The following is a 16,422-nucleotide window of genomic DNA, read 5'->3' as shown; positions in this document are numbered from 1 at the left end:
TCCAGGAAGCAAACGATCAAGATGAGCATCACAGTGATGGCAATGGGGCATGCAAAGAATATCATCAAACGAGGTAGGAATAGTTGTCGATAAAAAGGAAAAATCGAAGTCAAAACAATCCACAAACATACACGCCTCTGTGAACGTGACCTCTGTTTCTTCCAATGTTGAATACAATCCACTTAGAACAATACTTATTAAACGAAATAAACTAGAATTTCGTTCGAACCAGTGTTAGAATTCATCGTAATCGCAGCCACATTGGAAAACCGTGACAGACTTCTCCTGCACACTCCTAGCATCAGGAAAAAATAGTCCTACACTTTAGCGTAAAGTGTTAGATCAAACGGAATGAATCCCTCAATGGAACGCGTTATATCTTCCATTCTTCTACTCGATGTGTAAAGTCAGTCTATATTTAGAAGGTGGATCAAAAGCCATACCATGCGCGTGCTCTAGTTATAAAGGCCACTAGTGGGAGTTACGGTTAGGGCAATGAAATGGTGATGGGAGGAAATGCGAACTGAAGACGAAAACCAACAAACAAGTAACTGAACAATGGAGCAAATTGGCAAACATACTAAACGGTACCAAAAACAAACTCAAACAATTCTTACGTCTTTGCACATTTGCTAAATCGTTTACCTTTCGACATCTTTCGAATTTACCCTTTAGAACTTGTATGCTATATGAAAAATTACGGAATATCGAATAAAAACGAGACCAAAACGTTGTAGAACAAAAGCGCCCAAACAAACAAACCGCCGTAAAACAAAACCAATGTAAGAACAATGTAACAAATTTAACTGCTGAAATACTCTAACTGCTACACAAAGTCAACAACATGAAACAGCAAAACGTATATTTACTCTACTATTACTACTACTATTACTACTACTGCTACTACTAGTACGAACGACACTACAAACTTCTACTCTTATCTTACTGTAGCTACGATGTAATTCCCCTTTCTGAACCATTTCTCTTTGTGTAGTGCTTGTGTACTGTAACTTTACTACACACAACATAGCTAAATTACAAACAAAACGATTGCACGAGAAAACATTCATGGAGGACTGCAAAGGACACAGGACAAAATAAGCTGAAGAGAAAGTTCGTAAAGCCATGATATTTTGGAAGAAGCAATAAAAAGAACTAGAAAAAATACACTTCTTGGTCCTGCAAACTAATAACATCCATCGCAAACATGATTCGTACAGCACGGACATACGCCATACTTTCCTTTCCCACACAGCTAGGAATGAGTCAGAAAAGTTAAACACAACGCAAAACCTTCAACAAATAATACAAATAGCTGTGTCTAGTGGTTGGATAGCTCGAACTAAACCCTCGTTCTATTCTCCTTTTCCGTTCTTTGGCTAATACAACCCTTTTGCGTATGCACGAGAGATGCACTTGAGAGCCTGCCAGAGTATTTGGTTAGCTTGCTACAAAGCTTCGTTCAGGAAAAACTTTCCCAAAATGCAGCATTAAACTGCAAACCGTTTGAGTTGCGCTGAGTTGGTTGGAAAAGAAACCGGAAGTATAGCAAAAGATATAAAACTAGCCTCCGAAAATCTACCGGATGCGACTGTGGCATAGTCGTACTGGATCGGAGAGTTGCTTTTCTTACACCAACTCATTATGTTACAATCGATTAAACCGGGGGAAAACCACATTTGCTGGCAGACTTTGCCAAAGTGTCGGCAGATATTTAAATAAACAAATACGTTAAAGTTTTCCGTTGTTAGCTGGTTAGTTAAAGAGGGGCACCGCAGGTGAGAAACGGCGTTAACTCGATAAAAGATAAATAAAAAAAAAAATTTAATGTAGGACAAGCGGCAAACGATCAGACTACGTGGGCCGCTCTAAGCGAGCAAAAGAGTAAGGATTGCGAAACGAACATCGTTCATTATAAGGAGAATGATAAATAAAGTGATTATTTAAAAAAAAAATCATTTCGCCTTTCATTTTATGGTACTGATTGATTATATTGTCCTTCTGCACTATAAACTGATATTTTCTTTACTCACGATCATGCATTGGCACCTCATGCGCCTTATGCGCCATTACTTTCATACAAGTTACACTACCCGTGTGATATTTGCTGACATAATAAACAACTGTAGCGTCAGCATAACGGAAGATAGAGCTCCTGCGCCATTCAGCATTGTGCCCGGTAAAGAAGATGTCACCTCTGGTGTCATTTTAGAGAACGTAGGAATGCTCGAGGTTCCGGTTCGGCCGAAATCGGCGTTTCTGTTTCGGGCGGTGGTACAATTTCGAGTTCATCCGCAGCAAAAGTCACAGAAGTTAGTCCCGCCTATTCTGATGCCTCCGTCGCTGATGGGGAAGGACTTGCTTCCGAAACTTCTACAGCAAGAGTCTCAGAAGGTACTTCCATTCTCTCCATAATTGGTGGGGCAGGACTTACTTCTGGATCTGGTAGCAGAAGTCTCAGAAGGTACTTCTGCCTCTTCTGATACTTTCGTAGCAAGAGAGGATCTTTTATTGCAGGAGTTGCTTCCGGATCTTCTGAGGAAGGTACTTCCGCCTCTCCTTCTACTGGCGCCACTGGTGGATAAAGGCTTGCTTGGATCTTCAACAGAAGGAGTATCAGAAGAAACTTCACCCTCTCCTGCAACTTCCGTAATTGGTGAGGGAAGACTTACTTCTGAGTCTTCTGTAGCAACAGTCTCAAAAGGTACTCCCGTATCTTCTGGTTCGGCCGTAATTGGTGAAACAGGACTTACTTCCGGAGCTTCAGTAGCAGGAGTCTGAAAAGGTATGACCGTCTCTCCTACTACTTTGTGGGGAAGGACTTACATCCGGTTGTTCCTTTTAATCCTTAGCAAGAGATGCTACCTTCTCTTCCGGTGAGAGATGATCGAGCTACATTCATTGTTGACTACAACTTGACTTCTTCGTACCCTTCACACTGTCGAGTACTTGGCACACCCAAGAGTAGTGATAACACAAAGTTTCATTTTCTTATAACTCACCCAACCATATCTCTTTAGCCAACCCCTAGAAAATCACGAGAAGGTGATAATTATCACATTAAGTGAGACTTAAGCCTTAAATCCTCTTTAAGAAGAAGGGGATTCCCTTCAAAGAAACGCATTGACAAACAAACAGTCCGACGATAGGTGGTGTAACTGTAGAAATCCCCGTTTGATCAGATTTTCGATTGATATGACACACACACACACACACACACACACACTCACATACATAGGCTCATTCTTCATAAAATTCAGTTCATTCAGAAAACTAGATGATGTTATCTAAGGAACGAGAAAGTAGCGCACGTTGGTGCTACATGCCTGATTAGCGATTAAACGAGTAAATACTGATCATTACTATCTTTAAAAGTTATAAGTACACACGACCTTTGGGACCTAATGTCATTTCGCGGAAACAGTGCGAATGAAGCCACTTTTAAATAAAAATGACAGGCAATAGAACAAGAATTAAACTTCCTATGGCCGCCATATCTGGTCAGTAATGGCAAAAAGTAAAAATATTTTAATATTTATTTGTATCAACATTTGTGTCATTATTATTTTTCTTCGGTAACTCTCCTTCCCTGCCCCCCTTACCGTACTGAAAAAATATATTTGCAATTGATCGCAGGTTTGGATCAATATGAAAATCAAAGTAAAAACAGTAGTCTTGAACAAAACAACTGAGAAGAGATCAACTGTGGATGAAACGTCTTACCCCTGGAACGCAGCTCTTCGGGGCTGCCGCTGCATGTTAACCCGCATACTCGTATGCATATGCCGGAGAATATGCAGCGAAAGCCGAAGAATATGCAGCGATCCACGAAGATAAAAACCGAAGTTGCCGCGGCGTTATATACCCAAGGGGATTTTTGAAATATTTCCGGCGCCTGGTCCGACCCGTTTTCGCGTCGAAAATGGGTCGGTCCAGGGCACGATGCGCAGTAAATTTCGACCCGATTTGACAGCGATGTTGACGGGCTGTCAGATTCAAATTTGATGGTGGGTTCAAATTCAAAATAGTGGGTTCGAAAAAAATTATCAATCTAGGTTCAAAAATAATATCCTCTCTAGGTTTGTTTTCCCTCTTCATTCCGCTATCTTTCCTCTTCCCTCTCCTAGCCTCTACCTGTAATGCACACTTGATTCGATATTCTTTCGTTTTTCTACTGTCGTGGTCGTGGTTAACACAGTGGTAGTGATTACATTGGTGGTAGCTGTTGAAGAGAAATTTTTATTGTTTGGTTAGTGAGGATTGAACACTTATCGTTATACATACCATACGATGCGCAGACCGGTCGATCTATCGGCGATGTTGGAAAGTGTCTTGTTGATTGTCTGTTTTATTTTACGTAACGATGGATACATTTTCTCAAAATTGCACTCGCGCGAAATAATGTGCGTAGTATAAAATCATGAGACTAGAGGTTGGAGTTGAAAAATTCGACGAAGTTTGTGCAGTTTAATAATGTGTTTGATTTTTCTATTGTGCAGTTTTTTTTAGATTTTAACACTCAATTGACGGTGACTGCAGCATGTTTTGGTCAGATAGCACACGCCAATAAAGTGTTAAGTGTGGAAGCATTCATGCTACGACATCCACTGGGACAATCAATGTGAAACCTACCGAAACAACTGAAAATCGGCTCAGGACATTCCATCGTCGCTGTGTACCTTTTCAAATTCCACCAGCATTGACAAATCACGGTAATTATTGAAATCATGTTACAAAGATATAACTTTATATTTGTGCCATTTTTAAGACAAATACTGTGTATCATTTATTTTTAGAAGGAGCTTTCAAACACAACCTTCACAACCATCAATATCATAACAGCATCTAAGCCATCGATTTCTGGCAAGTGAATCAGAGAACAACTCTTCTTTCATTAGTTGCATGAGTTTTGTCGTCTGCAAGGCTTGCGGTATTACTTTACATTGACTTTGGTCCCATTTTCTCTTTCCCAGTGTTTCGTTTCGCCAGCCCACCAGCAGTTGCTTCATGATGCTAAGATCGATAAGATGCAAACGATCCGCTACCACGACATCCTAGACTATGTAAAAAAAATAAATCTTAAAGAGGTGTAATCGTTCTTTGGTTTCCTGGATAGGCGCCTTGCCTGAATCCTCCATCAGTTTGTTATGTCCCAGAAAATACAATGGTGCGAGCAACGCTGCCGTAGTGACCTACGACAGTACATTTCTGGCAACTGCTATAATCAACATGTCCTACTACACCTGTGAAAATTAAATGAAAGAACAATTAAATACATGTGAAATTGTCTGCTGATAAGTTTTGTAGTCAACCTGTTATGAATGCTCTTGCTGGAGCGTCTGCAATAATAGCCCTTAGATTCCCGTTGATGTTTACTCCACATTTCATTAATAAATAGCGTTGAAACCCCATTTTATCCACGTAAGCTCCATATCGATCTTCAACTAGAATTTCTGCTTCCTCGGGTATATTGTCAGCTACAGCTTCAATATTTGCTATAGATTGCTGCGTTTTGATCATTTTTTGGACATTGTCGGATCGACGATAGAAAACAGCATTCTTTCGCAAATGTTTTATTCCGGTTTTAAGCACATTTTCAAGGGATTTCTTGTACAAAATAGACACCAAGTTCTTACAACATACTGGACGAGCGGTTATTTTAAAATGTAAACAATTCCTCAACGGGCTGTTGCTCACACACACACACACAAGTCTATGCTGTTGGCAAAATAACGCGAGAGAAAAGGACGGAACGATAGAGCAGACAACATTTGGATTGTCATTAGGTAGTGAGGGGTATGTCAAATGGTGGCGGAGTGGTTGCGGGGTAGCTCTCCCGTCGTGGAGGGGTTTTTTTGTATGGAACTTTCATGGGTTCGGGTCGAAACGTCAATTTGGCGCTCCTTGGGTATAAAGCTGGGGATAGACGGATGCAATATTTCACTGCAATGAAATAAAATTTGACATTGCTACCAAAAATGACAGTGAATGCAATATTTCGATGCTTAACCATCTCGTTTGGATCTTTGCAATATTGCAATGAAATACGCATAGCAATATTGCAATGACTGTCATTTTAGGTAGAAATGTCAAATTTTATTTCATTGCATTGAAATATTGCATCCGTCTATCCGCAGCTTTAAGCTGCCCGACCACGCTGCCACGGAATACCAGAAGGCTATCTTTTTTTTCTTTTTTGTGCACGTGAACCTCTCAAACAGGGAAGGGACAGTCTCGGCTGGGCGCATAAGATGATCATGAAATTTGGCAATTTTTGTAGATCATCCCTAGGTCAACGTCGTTAGATTATTACTTGACTTGTGCACAAACCACCTCATTACGTCTTCAACATTCGTAACATCGCCGCGGTGTGAAATGAGACGAGTGTGATCGCTTCCTTGATCATGCTCATTACCCGTCGTCCGACACTAAGAAGATCGCTCACTTTCATCTCTTTTCCGCGAGCTGTCTCTTTGTTTCAAAACGAGAGTTCGTTAGAATCTATATTCTTCTCAAACAAGTCGAGCGATAGTTCTCTGTACAACATTGACGATGTCCGGAGAGTTTCCGAGCCGTTTTCTTCCTGGATTGACTGTGTATAAAACCTCCAGACCGGTCCCATTCCTCGGTAGTCATGTGCTAAACGAGATCATCGCTGGAACAGCTTCACGTTTTCCTACGAGTGCGCGTACACGGCGCGATCAGCGTAGCTTTATTTGTGTTTGGTAGACCTTAGTGCATCAGTTCGTCGGCTTTTCGCACACATCGCCTGTAGTCTACCATAGTGTGTACTTTTACAAACGACAAAGATAAGAACCCAAAAAAACACATCAAAGCGGTGCCATACCTTAACCGAATTCAAAATGACGATCAACGAAAGAACCTCGTTGTTGCCCAAGGAATACCAGAAGACGTACATCATCCCCATTCCTCAGGATGATGAGAATAATAATGTTAGCAATAATAACAACAATACGGACGACAATGGCGTACTTAGAGAGTAGTAAGTATATGGTCCTTGAAGTTGTTTCATTTTCTCTCACAAGAGCATACACACCGTGAACTCATGTCAGTGCACCTGTCCAATCTGTATAACATTTAGGGACAAGTGTAACGCCGGTGGACACTTGTGAAGTTTCTTTTATCGATGCCTTTATCTCTGTGAAAATGTTCTACCTCTTGTACTCTAAGTGAAAGGCTTTGGAGCTAACAAAGTGGTTCCTTCCATTCCTTATCGATGTTCATTGCGTAGCTCTACCAACCTACAAACCGCACGCTTCCAACGTTATCGATGATAAAGTACCGATGTACAAGGATAATAAGTCTACAACCTGTATCAGGTATCTTCTTTCTACAAGCCGCCTTTTGAACCCATTTTACAGATGATGGATGATGCACGGGGTTGTCTAATTGGCAATAAAAAAAACCACCATTTTGAAACGTTGTCTGGAACGTCAGCAATTGACCCATTTCCATAGCTTTCATTTCAGTGTGCACCAGATAGATAAATCTTCAGCGATTCATCACAAGACTATTTAATTTGCTACTAATAGCAGACAAGAGGAAACAAACTTTTTGTCTTCTTCTTTAATTGAATACCAAGTGAATTCGTAAAGCTTGTTTACGAAAACAAGAGATATGCGATTTCAATCCTATGCACTCAATCCATCACTAAAACTAACATCATCTAATATCACTTCAACTTTCTTTCCTCCATTTCAATCACTTTCAGCGACAGCTGCGCATTGACGAAGGATGAACTGAATAAGTACATTGACGATCCGTGGTGGATAAAGATGCGATACGGATGCTTTGCCTTCTGCTGGGTCGTCTGCCTGATAGCGCTGGTCATTTCCCTCTACATAGCTGCCGATGCACTTCAACATGATCAATGTGGTACAGAGCCAATAATTAACGGAGAAATCAACCATACACAAACGACATCATTCGTTTCCGAGGCCACAGGGAGCCTCCTGGATATCGAAAGCTCTGCGACCACAACAACCACCTTGGTGTTTCCTTTGCTCACGCAACAGGCCACATGAAATGAAGCTATCATTGCGTGCACCGATATGTTATCGCTGTGATCTTCTTTATTAAGCTTTTTATCACAAGAGTTGTAAATAGTACATTGAATCATTATTTAGCGATATTTTGCTTTACATCGAGTTGAAGAAGACCACAACTCATCAAGTCATAAGTCTTAATAGTACACATCGGCTCACCGAATCGAATTATACTCATATTATTTTAAATTGTCTGAAAATTTCACAAATTAAATGACCTAGCATCACCAACCAATTAACTTCAGGTTAAGCGATATGTTACAACATTTTTCAATTCTAAACTGCACCGTTGGTTAATAGATCGTATTCGGTGTTTTATATGCTGTTTAGATTTATTTTTAAATACCTCCTTATGATAGATGTTTTAAAAATATTTTAATTCGTACTTACGGGAGAGATGGACAAAACGAGAGATACTTTACTTGAAGCTACAGTTTATTGTTGATTGTAACACATGTATTAAACCAAATATTAGAATGACTTCTACGTAATATGAATGCATTTATGATGAATTGGTAATAAAGTCAGACATGAATCTTCAAAATTACGTATTTGCTTGTCTTGTACATTCACCAAAAATCCATTATCTGGTAATTAGAAAATCTTCCCTTTTATCTTTGCTTTGATAGCTTCAAAGATTTTCGCATTAAAAATTTTAGAATTCGTTTGCAAGGCCTTTTCTACTTTTAGTATACTGTCCCACCCTTACAGAACAATAGCATAAACGTTCCTTCTTCGCAGAATCCCTCAATTTGGCTAACTAGAATATTTGAACGTCTAGATGGGGAGAATGGGATTGAAACCAATAATATTAATTGAAGAGACCAAGTATCACTGACTATCGAAGGCAGTTAGGATTTTCGGATGGAAGCTTCTGCGGAAGGATCTCTGCTGTGAAACCATTCGGCTTTTCATCTAAGTTGTTTATTTTCATCATTTACTTAATTGATTTACTTTTATTTTATAAAAGCTTTTTTTACATATTAATATGCAAATTAGCTCAACCAAAGTATCGGTAAATGTGGCACAAAAAAATCCAACAGAGCAGAGGAATTAAATAAACTTCTGAGTCAATCGAAACTGTTTTTAAATTTTACGCATCTTACACATTATGACGAATCATTTCATTAATCTTAGTTTGAATCTGCCGCTCTAACAGTGTATTGATAGTTTTCTCAATATTAAACTGCCACTTACATGAGCTTGGATTCACTAGGCCAGATCCATTTGCACCACACTGTACTCCGTGGCTACTCGGTAATGCCATGGCAATAAAATATCCTACCCCTTTGGAAGGTACAGAAACCTGAACAAGCACCGCCCAGATTTACCCCTGGAATCTACTCTAACGATCGTAAAATGTGTTGCACTGATCCGTTACCGTCTTTGGTAGCACGTCATAAAGATAAGCCTGGCTTGCCACATTTGCACTGTACTGTGTTCCATTGGTGGTGCACACAAAACATGCAGCCGCAACCATACGCATCCACATTTCCAATACAACACGCATTACAGGCTACGCAGCATATGAGCTACCAAGGTCGACAAAAGGAGCGAAAATCCAACGGATGCTCGCGAACTAACGCCCGCGGTTGTCGTTTCTGGGGCGAGAGTGGTAGGCACTGATGAGGCTTCGGTTAATGGAGGACTTTCGGTTTCCGGAGGGACTTCCGTCTCCGGACGTAGAGTTGTTGTTTCCGATTCCTGCGTTACTGGAGCTGTCGTTGTTTCTGGTTCCGGTGTTACGGGAGTCCCTGGATCTGGTTCCTGCGTTACAGGAGTCTCTGGATCAGGTTCCTGCGTTACAGGAGTCTCTGGTGCTGGTTCCTGCGTTACAGGAGTCTCTGGTGCTGGTTCCTGCGTTACAGGAGTCTCTGGATCAGGTTCCTGCGTTACAGGAGTCTCTGGTGCTGGTTCCTGCGTTACAGGAGTCTCTGGGTCTGGTTCCTGAGTTACCGGAGTCTCTGGATCTGGTTCCTGCGTTACAGGAGTCTCTGGTGCTGGTTCCTGCGTTACAGGAGTCTCTGGATCTGGTTCCTGCGTTACAGGAGTCTCTGGATCAGGTTCCTGCGTTACAGGAGTCTCTGGTGCTGGTTCCTGCGTTACAGGAGTCTCTGGATCAGGTTCCTGCGTTACAGGAGTCTCTGGATCTGGTTCCTGCGTTACAGGAGTCTCTGGTGCTGGTTCCTGCGTTACTGGAGTCTCTGGTGCTGGTTCCTGCGTTACAGGAGTCTCTGGATCAGGTTCCTGCGTTACAGGAGTCTCTGGTGCTGGTTCCTGCGTTACAGGAGTCTCTGGATCAGGTTCCTGCGTTACAGGAGTCTCTGGTGCTGGTTCCTGCGTTACAGGAGTCTCTGGATCAGGTTCCTGCGTTACAGGAGTCTCCGGTGCTGGTTCCTGCGTTACAGGAGTCTCTGGATCAGGTTTCTGCGTTACAGGAGTCTCTGGGTCTGGTTCCTGCGTTACAGGAGTCTCTGGATCTGGTTCCTGCGTTACAGGAGTCTCTGGTGCTGGGTCCTGCGTTACAGGAGTCTCTGGTGCTGGTTCCTGCGTTACAGGAGTCTCTGGTCCTGGTTCCTGCGTTACAGGAGTCTCTGGATCTGGTTCCTGCGTTACAGGAGTCTCTGGTGCTGGTTCCTGCGTTACTGGAGTCTCTTGTGCTGGTTCCTGCGTTACAGGAGTCTCGGGTGCTGGTTCCTGCGTTACCGGAGTCTCCGGTGCTGGGTCCTGCGTTACAGGAGTCTCTGGTGCTGGTTCCTGCGTTACAGGAGTCTCCGGTGCTGGGTCCTGCGTTACAGGAGTCTCTGGTGCTGGTTCCTGCGTTACTGGAGTCTCTGGGTCTGGTTCCTGAGTTACAGGAGTCTCTGGGTCTGGTTCCTGCGTTACAGGAGTCTCAGGTGCTGGTTCCTGCGTTACAGGAGTCACTGGTGCTGGGTCCTGCGTTACAGGAGTCACTGGTGCTGGTTTCTGCGTTACAGAAACCTCTGGTTCTGTTTCAACTGTGTATGTTAAAATAAGTTGATGGCATTGATCAGCTTTGGCCAAATTTACTCAATCACTTTCAGCGTATGGGAAACTTAAATACGTTACATATGAAATTACTACTTTCGCAGGTTCACAATACATACCCCGAACAAAGTTCGCAAAAGTGCTTGCTACACGGGAATGATCGCTCACTAGACGGTTGATAATTATCGGAGCCCTCCTAATTGGGTGGGGATAAAACCGAAAAAGGAATCAAAAACAACACCACATTAGTTAACACGTTTACACCGAGCTCCACTGGCAGTAGAGTTCACAACGTTCTTGCCCTATCCATACCTCTTCTCCACATCCACCGGGACACTGGTAACCACTGTCACGATCACCGCCAACACAAACGCCACCGCCCGTAAATCCATACCGATTCTGTCGCGATCAAACTTCTTTCTAGAGCCGTCTCTACGATGTATCTTCCTTTCGCCTCGCTAGTTGAACACGAACTGCACGCCGGTCACGGTCAGTACCTGCTTTTCAAGCCATGGCTCTCTAGCAATCGTCAATATCAACTGACGCTTAAGCTATCGGTATTGGTAGCGGGCCCCACTTCACCCGAGTCTTGATAAAGTTTCGATATCACCAAGAGGTGGGGATGCTTTACCCTAGCGACAAAGTAGAAACTCACCGGAGCAAGAGCCATCGTCAGAACGACAACCACATCAAGACTACCCGCATCCGGGCATCAGCTATCCGCACAAAGTACATCCTGGTGTCTTATCTGGCAAAGCTTCTGACACCGTCCCCAATAGAGGATCAATACCTATGGCCTGCATGACACACACAACCCTGGGCGTAACAGGCCGCTATCAGTCCATGGCCATGGTCACCTGGTAACCCGGTACCGAAGTGAATTCCGCCAGCACAACATCTGCCCTTGACAGTGTCGAGCACCTTTGTGCACCGGATATCGATCGCTCCAGGGCCCGCCACGTGTCAAACGCATCCCTTTGCCGACTTGCACATCGAGCTTGATGGGAAACTGATAAAAAATGTAAAATTATAAAGCATTGGAACAGAGCGCTTTAGCAATGTGCGAATTTTCAAGTGCCTCATCTTAACCGACTGCCGATCGATATTGGGGGTAATTGGTACAAACAGCCTTGTGCAGTTCAATTACTTTCAGTTTTATTCGCATGGACAGTCGCAAGCCCCGCACAGCTACATTATCGACCGATAAAACTCGCTAACAGGATGTTCTCGCATTTACTGTGATGGCACAGTGACATTTGAAATCAGTTTGGGAGGGTGCGAATGAAATGTCGAGATTTTATTTATGACCGCCCGTATCGGGACGTCTAATCTGACGTCTGAGATAATATAACCGGCAGTTTTTATTTGTGCCAAAATGTGAACGAACAGAGCAAACCAACGATCAAACGAAAGGCTTTCTGGGTGAACCCAACGTTTAACGTTGTACCATTACAGGTTGGCTGTAAAATAATTGCTCTCTTTCTTCTATCACCGAGCACAAAATTCAGCAAAACGTTCAAACATAGCGGTTGGCGTACTTCCACTGCGAAAAAAAACATACAAAAGAATTGAGGAGTGATAAGAAGCTGGTTTAATTACAGAACATCCTGCTCTGTTCTCGCATGTATGGCTACTATCTTCAACTAGAAAACACATTAGGCATAGAATTTTTTTTTTTTTTTCTAAAGATAGCACAATCTACAGCTCACCTAACTCAATTAATAAGAATAAAAAAATAAGAAAAAAAAATCAACAGAAATATGAATCTGTTGACGGATGGTAACAGCTTATGACAGTAGAATGTGTAGTTCTTTTAGATGCGGTGAAATCAGTATTACGACAGTCCGCTTAAATAAGGTTTTCATGATACGAAGGCATAACATAAAATTGAATAAATGAGACAGGGTGGAACAGAGAAATATAACGATTTGTAATATCCGTCCATTTTTGAAACGTGGTTAAAATAAGATGGAACTGGACTTTGACAGGTTTCCGGAACTTTATTACCATATAAACCACATGTTGTATGGCACACGGGTAGCGAACGTTCGCCGTCAAGCCTACATTTACCCGAGCGCATTTTATTCGTTGAGGAGTGATGTGCCCTTCTGGAGAGCGCACACCAAAAATCTTAATCCGCGTCTTTTTCATGAAATTATCTCAAATCTTTCGTCGAAAAAGACAAGCTTAAGGCTCAGGAAAAGCTTAAAACAGATATCAATAACATTGCTGCAGATTGTTGGGTAAAGTGCAGAAAAATGTGAAAAAAAAAAAACAAATTAAATAACAAAATTCGCTCTCCAAAATACTCATCTACGATTCAATTCCAATTAGGTATTTGTAGCAAACGAACTGAAACAAAACAAATACTCTATCTTTATTTATGTTGTTATTCGGTGTTTGTTTGGAATTAGTGATTTTGTATGTAAAAGGAGTTATCTTTTTTAAATTATGCTTTAGATTAAATTTAGATTGGCGAAAATCCTGCATGGATTAGCAGAGACAATAATGTTCACGTTGCCATTGTTAATTTGTTAATCACCATATGCGATGGCTCTCCCTTAAACTAATCCGGAAGATCAACAACCAGTTATGATCGTGACCATGAAATCTGGCAATTTTCGTAGATCACCCCTAGGTCAACGTCGTAAGATTATCACTTGACTCGTGCACAAACCACCTCATTACGTCTTCAACATACGTAACATTCTTCCCTATCTCCGACGTTGTGAATTGAGACGAGTGAATTCTCCCTTGATCATGCTCATACCCGTCGTCCGACACTAAGAAGATCGCTCACTTTCATCTCTTTTCCGCGAGCTGTCTCTTTGTTTCAAAACGAGAGTTCGTTAGAATCTATGTTCTTCTCAAACAAGTCGAGCGATAGTTCTCTGTACAACATTGACGATGTGCAGAGAGTTTCCGAGCCGTTTTCTTCCTGGATTGACTGTGTATAAAACCTCCAGACGGGTCCCATTCCTCGGTAGTCATGTGCTAAACGAGATCATCGCTGGAACAGCTTCACGTTTTGCTACGAGTGCGCGTACACGGCGCGATCAGCGTAGCTTTATTTGTGTTTGGTAGACCTTAGTGCATCAGTTCGTCGGCTTTTCGCACACATCGCCTGTAGTCTACCATAGTGTGTACTTTTACAAACGACAAAGATAAGAACCCAGAAAAACACATCAAAGCGGTGCCATACCATAGCCGAATTCAAAATGACGATCAACGAAAGAACCTCGCTGTTGCCCAAGGAATACCAGAAGACGTACATCATCCCCATCCCTCAGGATGATGAGAATAATAATGTTAGCAATAATAACAACAATACGGACGACAATGGCGTACTTAGAGAGTAGTAAGTATATGGCCCTTGAAGTTGTTTCATTTTCTCTCACAAGAGCATACACACCGTGAACTCATGTCAGTGCACCTGTCCAATCTGTATAACATTTAGGGACAAGTGTAACGCCGGTGGACACTTGTGAAGTTTCTTTTATCGATGCCTTTATCTCTGTGAAAATGTTCTACCTCTTGTACTCTAAGTGAAAGGCTTTGGAGCTAACAAAGTGGTTCCTTCCGTTCCTTATCGATGTTCATTGCGTAGCTCTAATGACCAACAAACCGCACGCTTCCGATGTTATCGATGATAAAGTACCGATGTACATGGTTGATAAGACTACAACCTGTATCAGGTATCTTCTTTCTACAAGCCGCCTTTTGAACCCATTTTACAGACGACGGATGATGCACGGGGTTGTCTAATTGGCAATAAAAAAAACCACCATTTTGAAACGCTGTCGGGAACGTCAGCAAATGACCCATTTCCATAGCTTTCATCTCGGTGTGCACCAGATAGATAAATCTTCAGTGATTCATCACAAGGCTATTTAATTTGCTACTAATAGCAGATAAGAGAGAGTTTGTCTTCTTCTGTAATTGAATACCAAGTAAATTCGTAAAGCTTGTTTACGAAAACAAGAGATATGCGATTTCAATCATATGCACTCAATCCATTACTAAAACCAACATCATCTAATATCACTTCAACTTTCTTTCCTCCATTTCAATCACTTTCAGCGACAGCTGCGCATTGACGAAGGATGAACTGAATAAATACATTGACGATCCGTGGTGGATAAAGATGCGATACGGATGCTTTGCCTTCTGCTGGATCGTCTGCCTGATAGCGCTGGTCATTTCCCTCTACATAGCTGCCGATGCACTTCAACATGATCACTGTGGGGCCAACGAAGCTCACAACCATACACAAACGACATCGTTCATTTCGGAGGCCACAGGGAGCCTCCTGGATATCGAAAGCTCTGCGACCACAACAACCACCTTGGTCTTTCCTTTGCTCACGCAACAGGCTACCTGAAATGAGGCTACTGTTGCGTGCACCGATACCTTATCGCTGTGATCCTCTTTGTTAAGCCTCCAAACTTCCCCATACCTTTAAACTCCACGATGCCGGTGAAAATCACCGAGCTGAACTCTTATTTATTATCATCGACCTACGCGCAATCGTTGTAAATAGTACGCTAAATAATATCGCATTGCACCGAGTAGGAGTGGACCGGCTAGCGTATCGCACACGTGTTCCTTCAGCTATCGATCGAGTAATACTTGTCGCGCATCCAAGGTGAATCGATAGGGCAACGGAAATCCAGAGGCAAAACCTGTGCCGTTTTGAATCGGATTGATCCGGAAACACTAACCGTAGAAGCCGTAACGCTCCGGCTGCGTCGGTGAGAATGGCGTTCGATTAGAAGTGGCATGAGGCAGATAGTGTAACCAAGGAGATAATTTCTCATACTAAGTGTAATTGTTGATCGACGGAAGAAATCCGAGACGCGTTCCAATCGTGCACGCACACATACAAAACAGCATGATCCAGCGCATGTTGAACAATTTTTTACAGGTTTACCGCTGGATGGAATAAACAAACTTTAATACCATGCAATCAATAATAGACCATTATCGATTAAATAATCAAATAAAGTATAATATTTGTATTTGTTTCCAAAACGAAACCGTTTCTTTTCGTCGTCTATCATGCACGTTGAGTTTTTAAATAGTTTTGTTCAAAAATATAAGATGGAAAGCAACATAGTGAAAGAAACATGTTTCGCTACAAAGCCGCCGCTTGTTTTGCTTTTCTAAGTATCCAGTAGGTTAAATAGCATACGTTAAAAATCTATAAAAGAAATCAAATTTAGATTAACCTGCTAAGTTACGTATTTATACCACTTGCTAAGATATTAGATGAAACGAAAGTTGCTACAGGACGAGTAAATTAATTTAAAAAAAGTCTAGTAGTCCTTAATGGGCAGGTCTCTCCGAA

General features: G+C 42.0%; 3 protein-coding genes across 3 annotated transcripts; 2 read left to right on the top strand and 1 right to left on the bottom strand.

Annotated features, from left to right (window-relative positions):
• Nucleotides 1-6,642: 6,642 nt before the first annotated feature.
• On the top strand, nucleotides 6,643-8,210 carry LOC131271785 (uncharacterized). The gene is made up of 2 exons (XM_058273322.1): nucleotides 6,643-7,003; nucleotides 7,733-8,210. The coding sequence occupies exons 1-2, from the start codon at nucleotides 6,864-6,866 to the stop codon at nucleotides 8,043-8,045; spliced, it is 453 nt and encodes a 150-aa protein (XP_058129305.1). The 5' UTR covers nucleotides 6,643-6,863; the 3' UTR covers nucleotides 8,046-8,210.
• A 1,365-nt stretch (nucleotides 8,211-9,575) lies between these two features.
• On the bottom strand, nucleotides 9,576-11,467 carry LOC131262131 (proteoglycan 4-like). Its single transcript, XM_058264061.1, has 3 exons — nucleotides 11,388-11,467; nucleotides 11,195-11,271; nucleotides 9,576-11,065 (listed from the first exon to the last, which is right to left on the bottom strand). Exons 1-3 carry the CDS (start codon nucleotides 11,465-11,467, stop codon nucleotides 9,576-9,578), a joined length of 1,647 nt encoding a protein of 548 aa, XP_058120044.1.
• A 2,579-nt stretch (nucleotides 11,468-14,046) lies between these two features.
• Nucleotides 14,047-16,111, top strand: LOC131271434 (uncharacterized). Its single transcript, XM_058272865.1, has 2 exons — nucleotides 14,047-14,433; nucleotides 15,156-16,111. Exons 1-2 carry the CDS (start codon nucleotides 14,294-14,296, stop codon nucleotides 15,454-15,456), a joined length of 441 nt encoding a protein of 146 aa, XP_058128848.1. The 5' UTR covers nucleotides 14,047-14,293; the 3' UTR covers nucleotides 15,457-16,111.
• The last annotated feature ends 311 nt before the right edge of the window (nucleotides 16,112-16,422 follow it).

The sequence above is a fragment of the Anopheles coustani genome, chromosome 3, assembly GCF_943734705.1.
Source record: "Anopheles coustani chromosome 3, idAnoCousDA_361_x.2, whole genome shotgun sequence".
Classification (NCBI taxonomy): domain Eukaryota; kingdom Metazoa; phylum Arthropoda; class Insecta; order Diptera; family Culicidae; genus Anopheles; species Anopheles coustani.
Note: the sequence above shows the minus strand (reverse complement) of the source record. Positions and strands in the feature narration are given on the sequence as shown.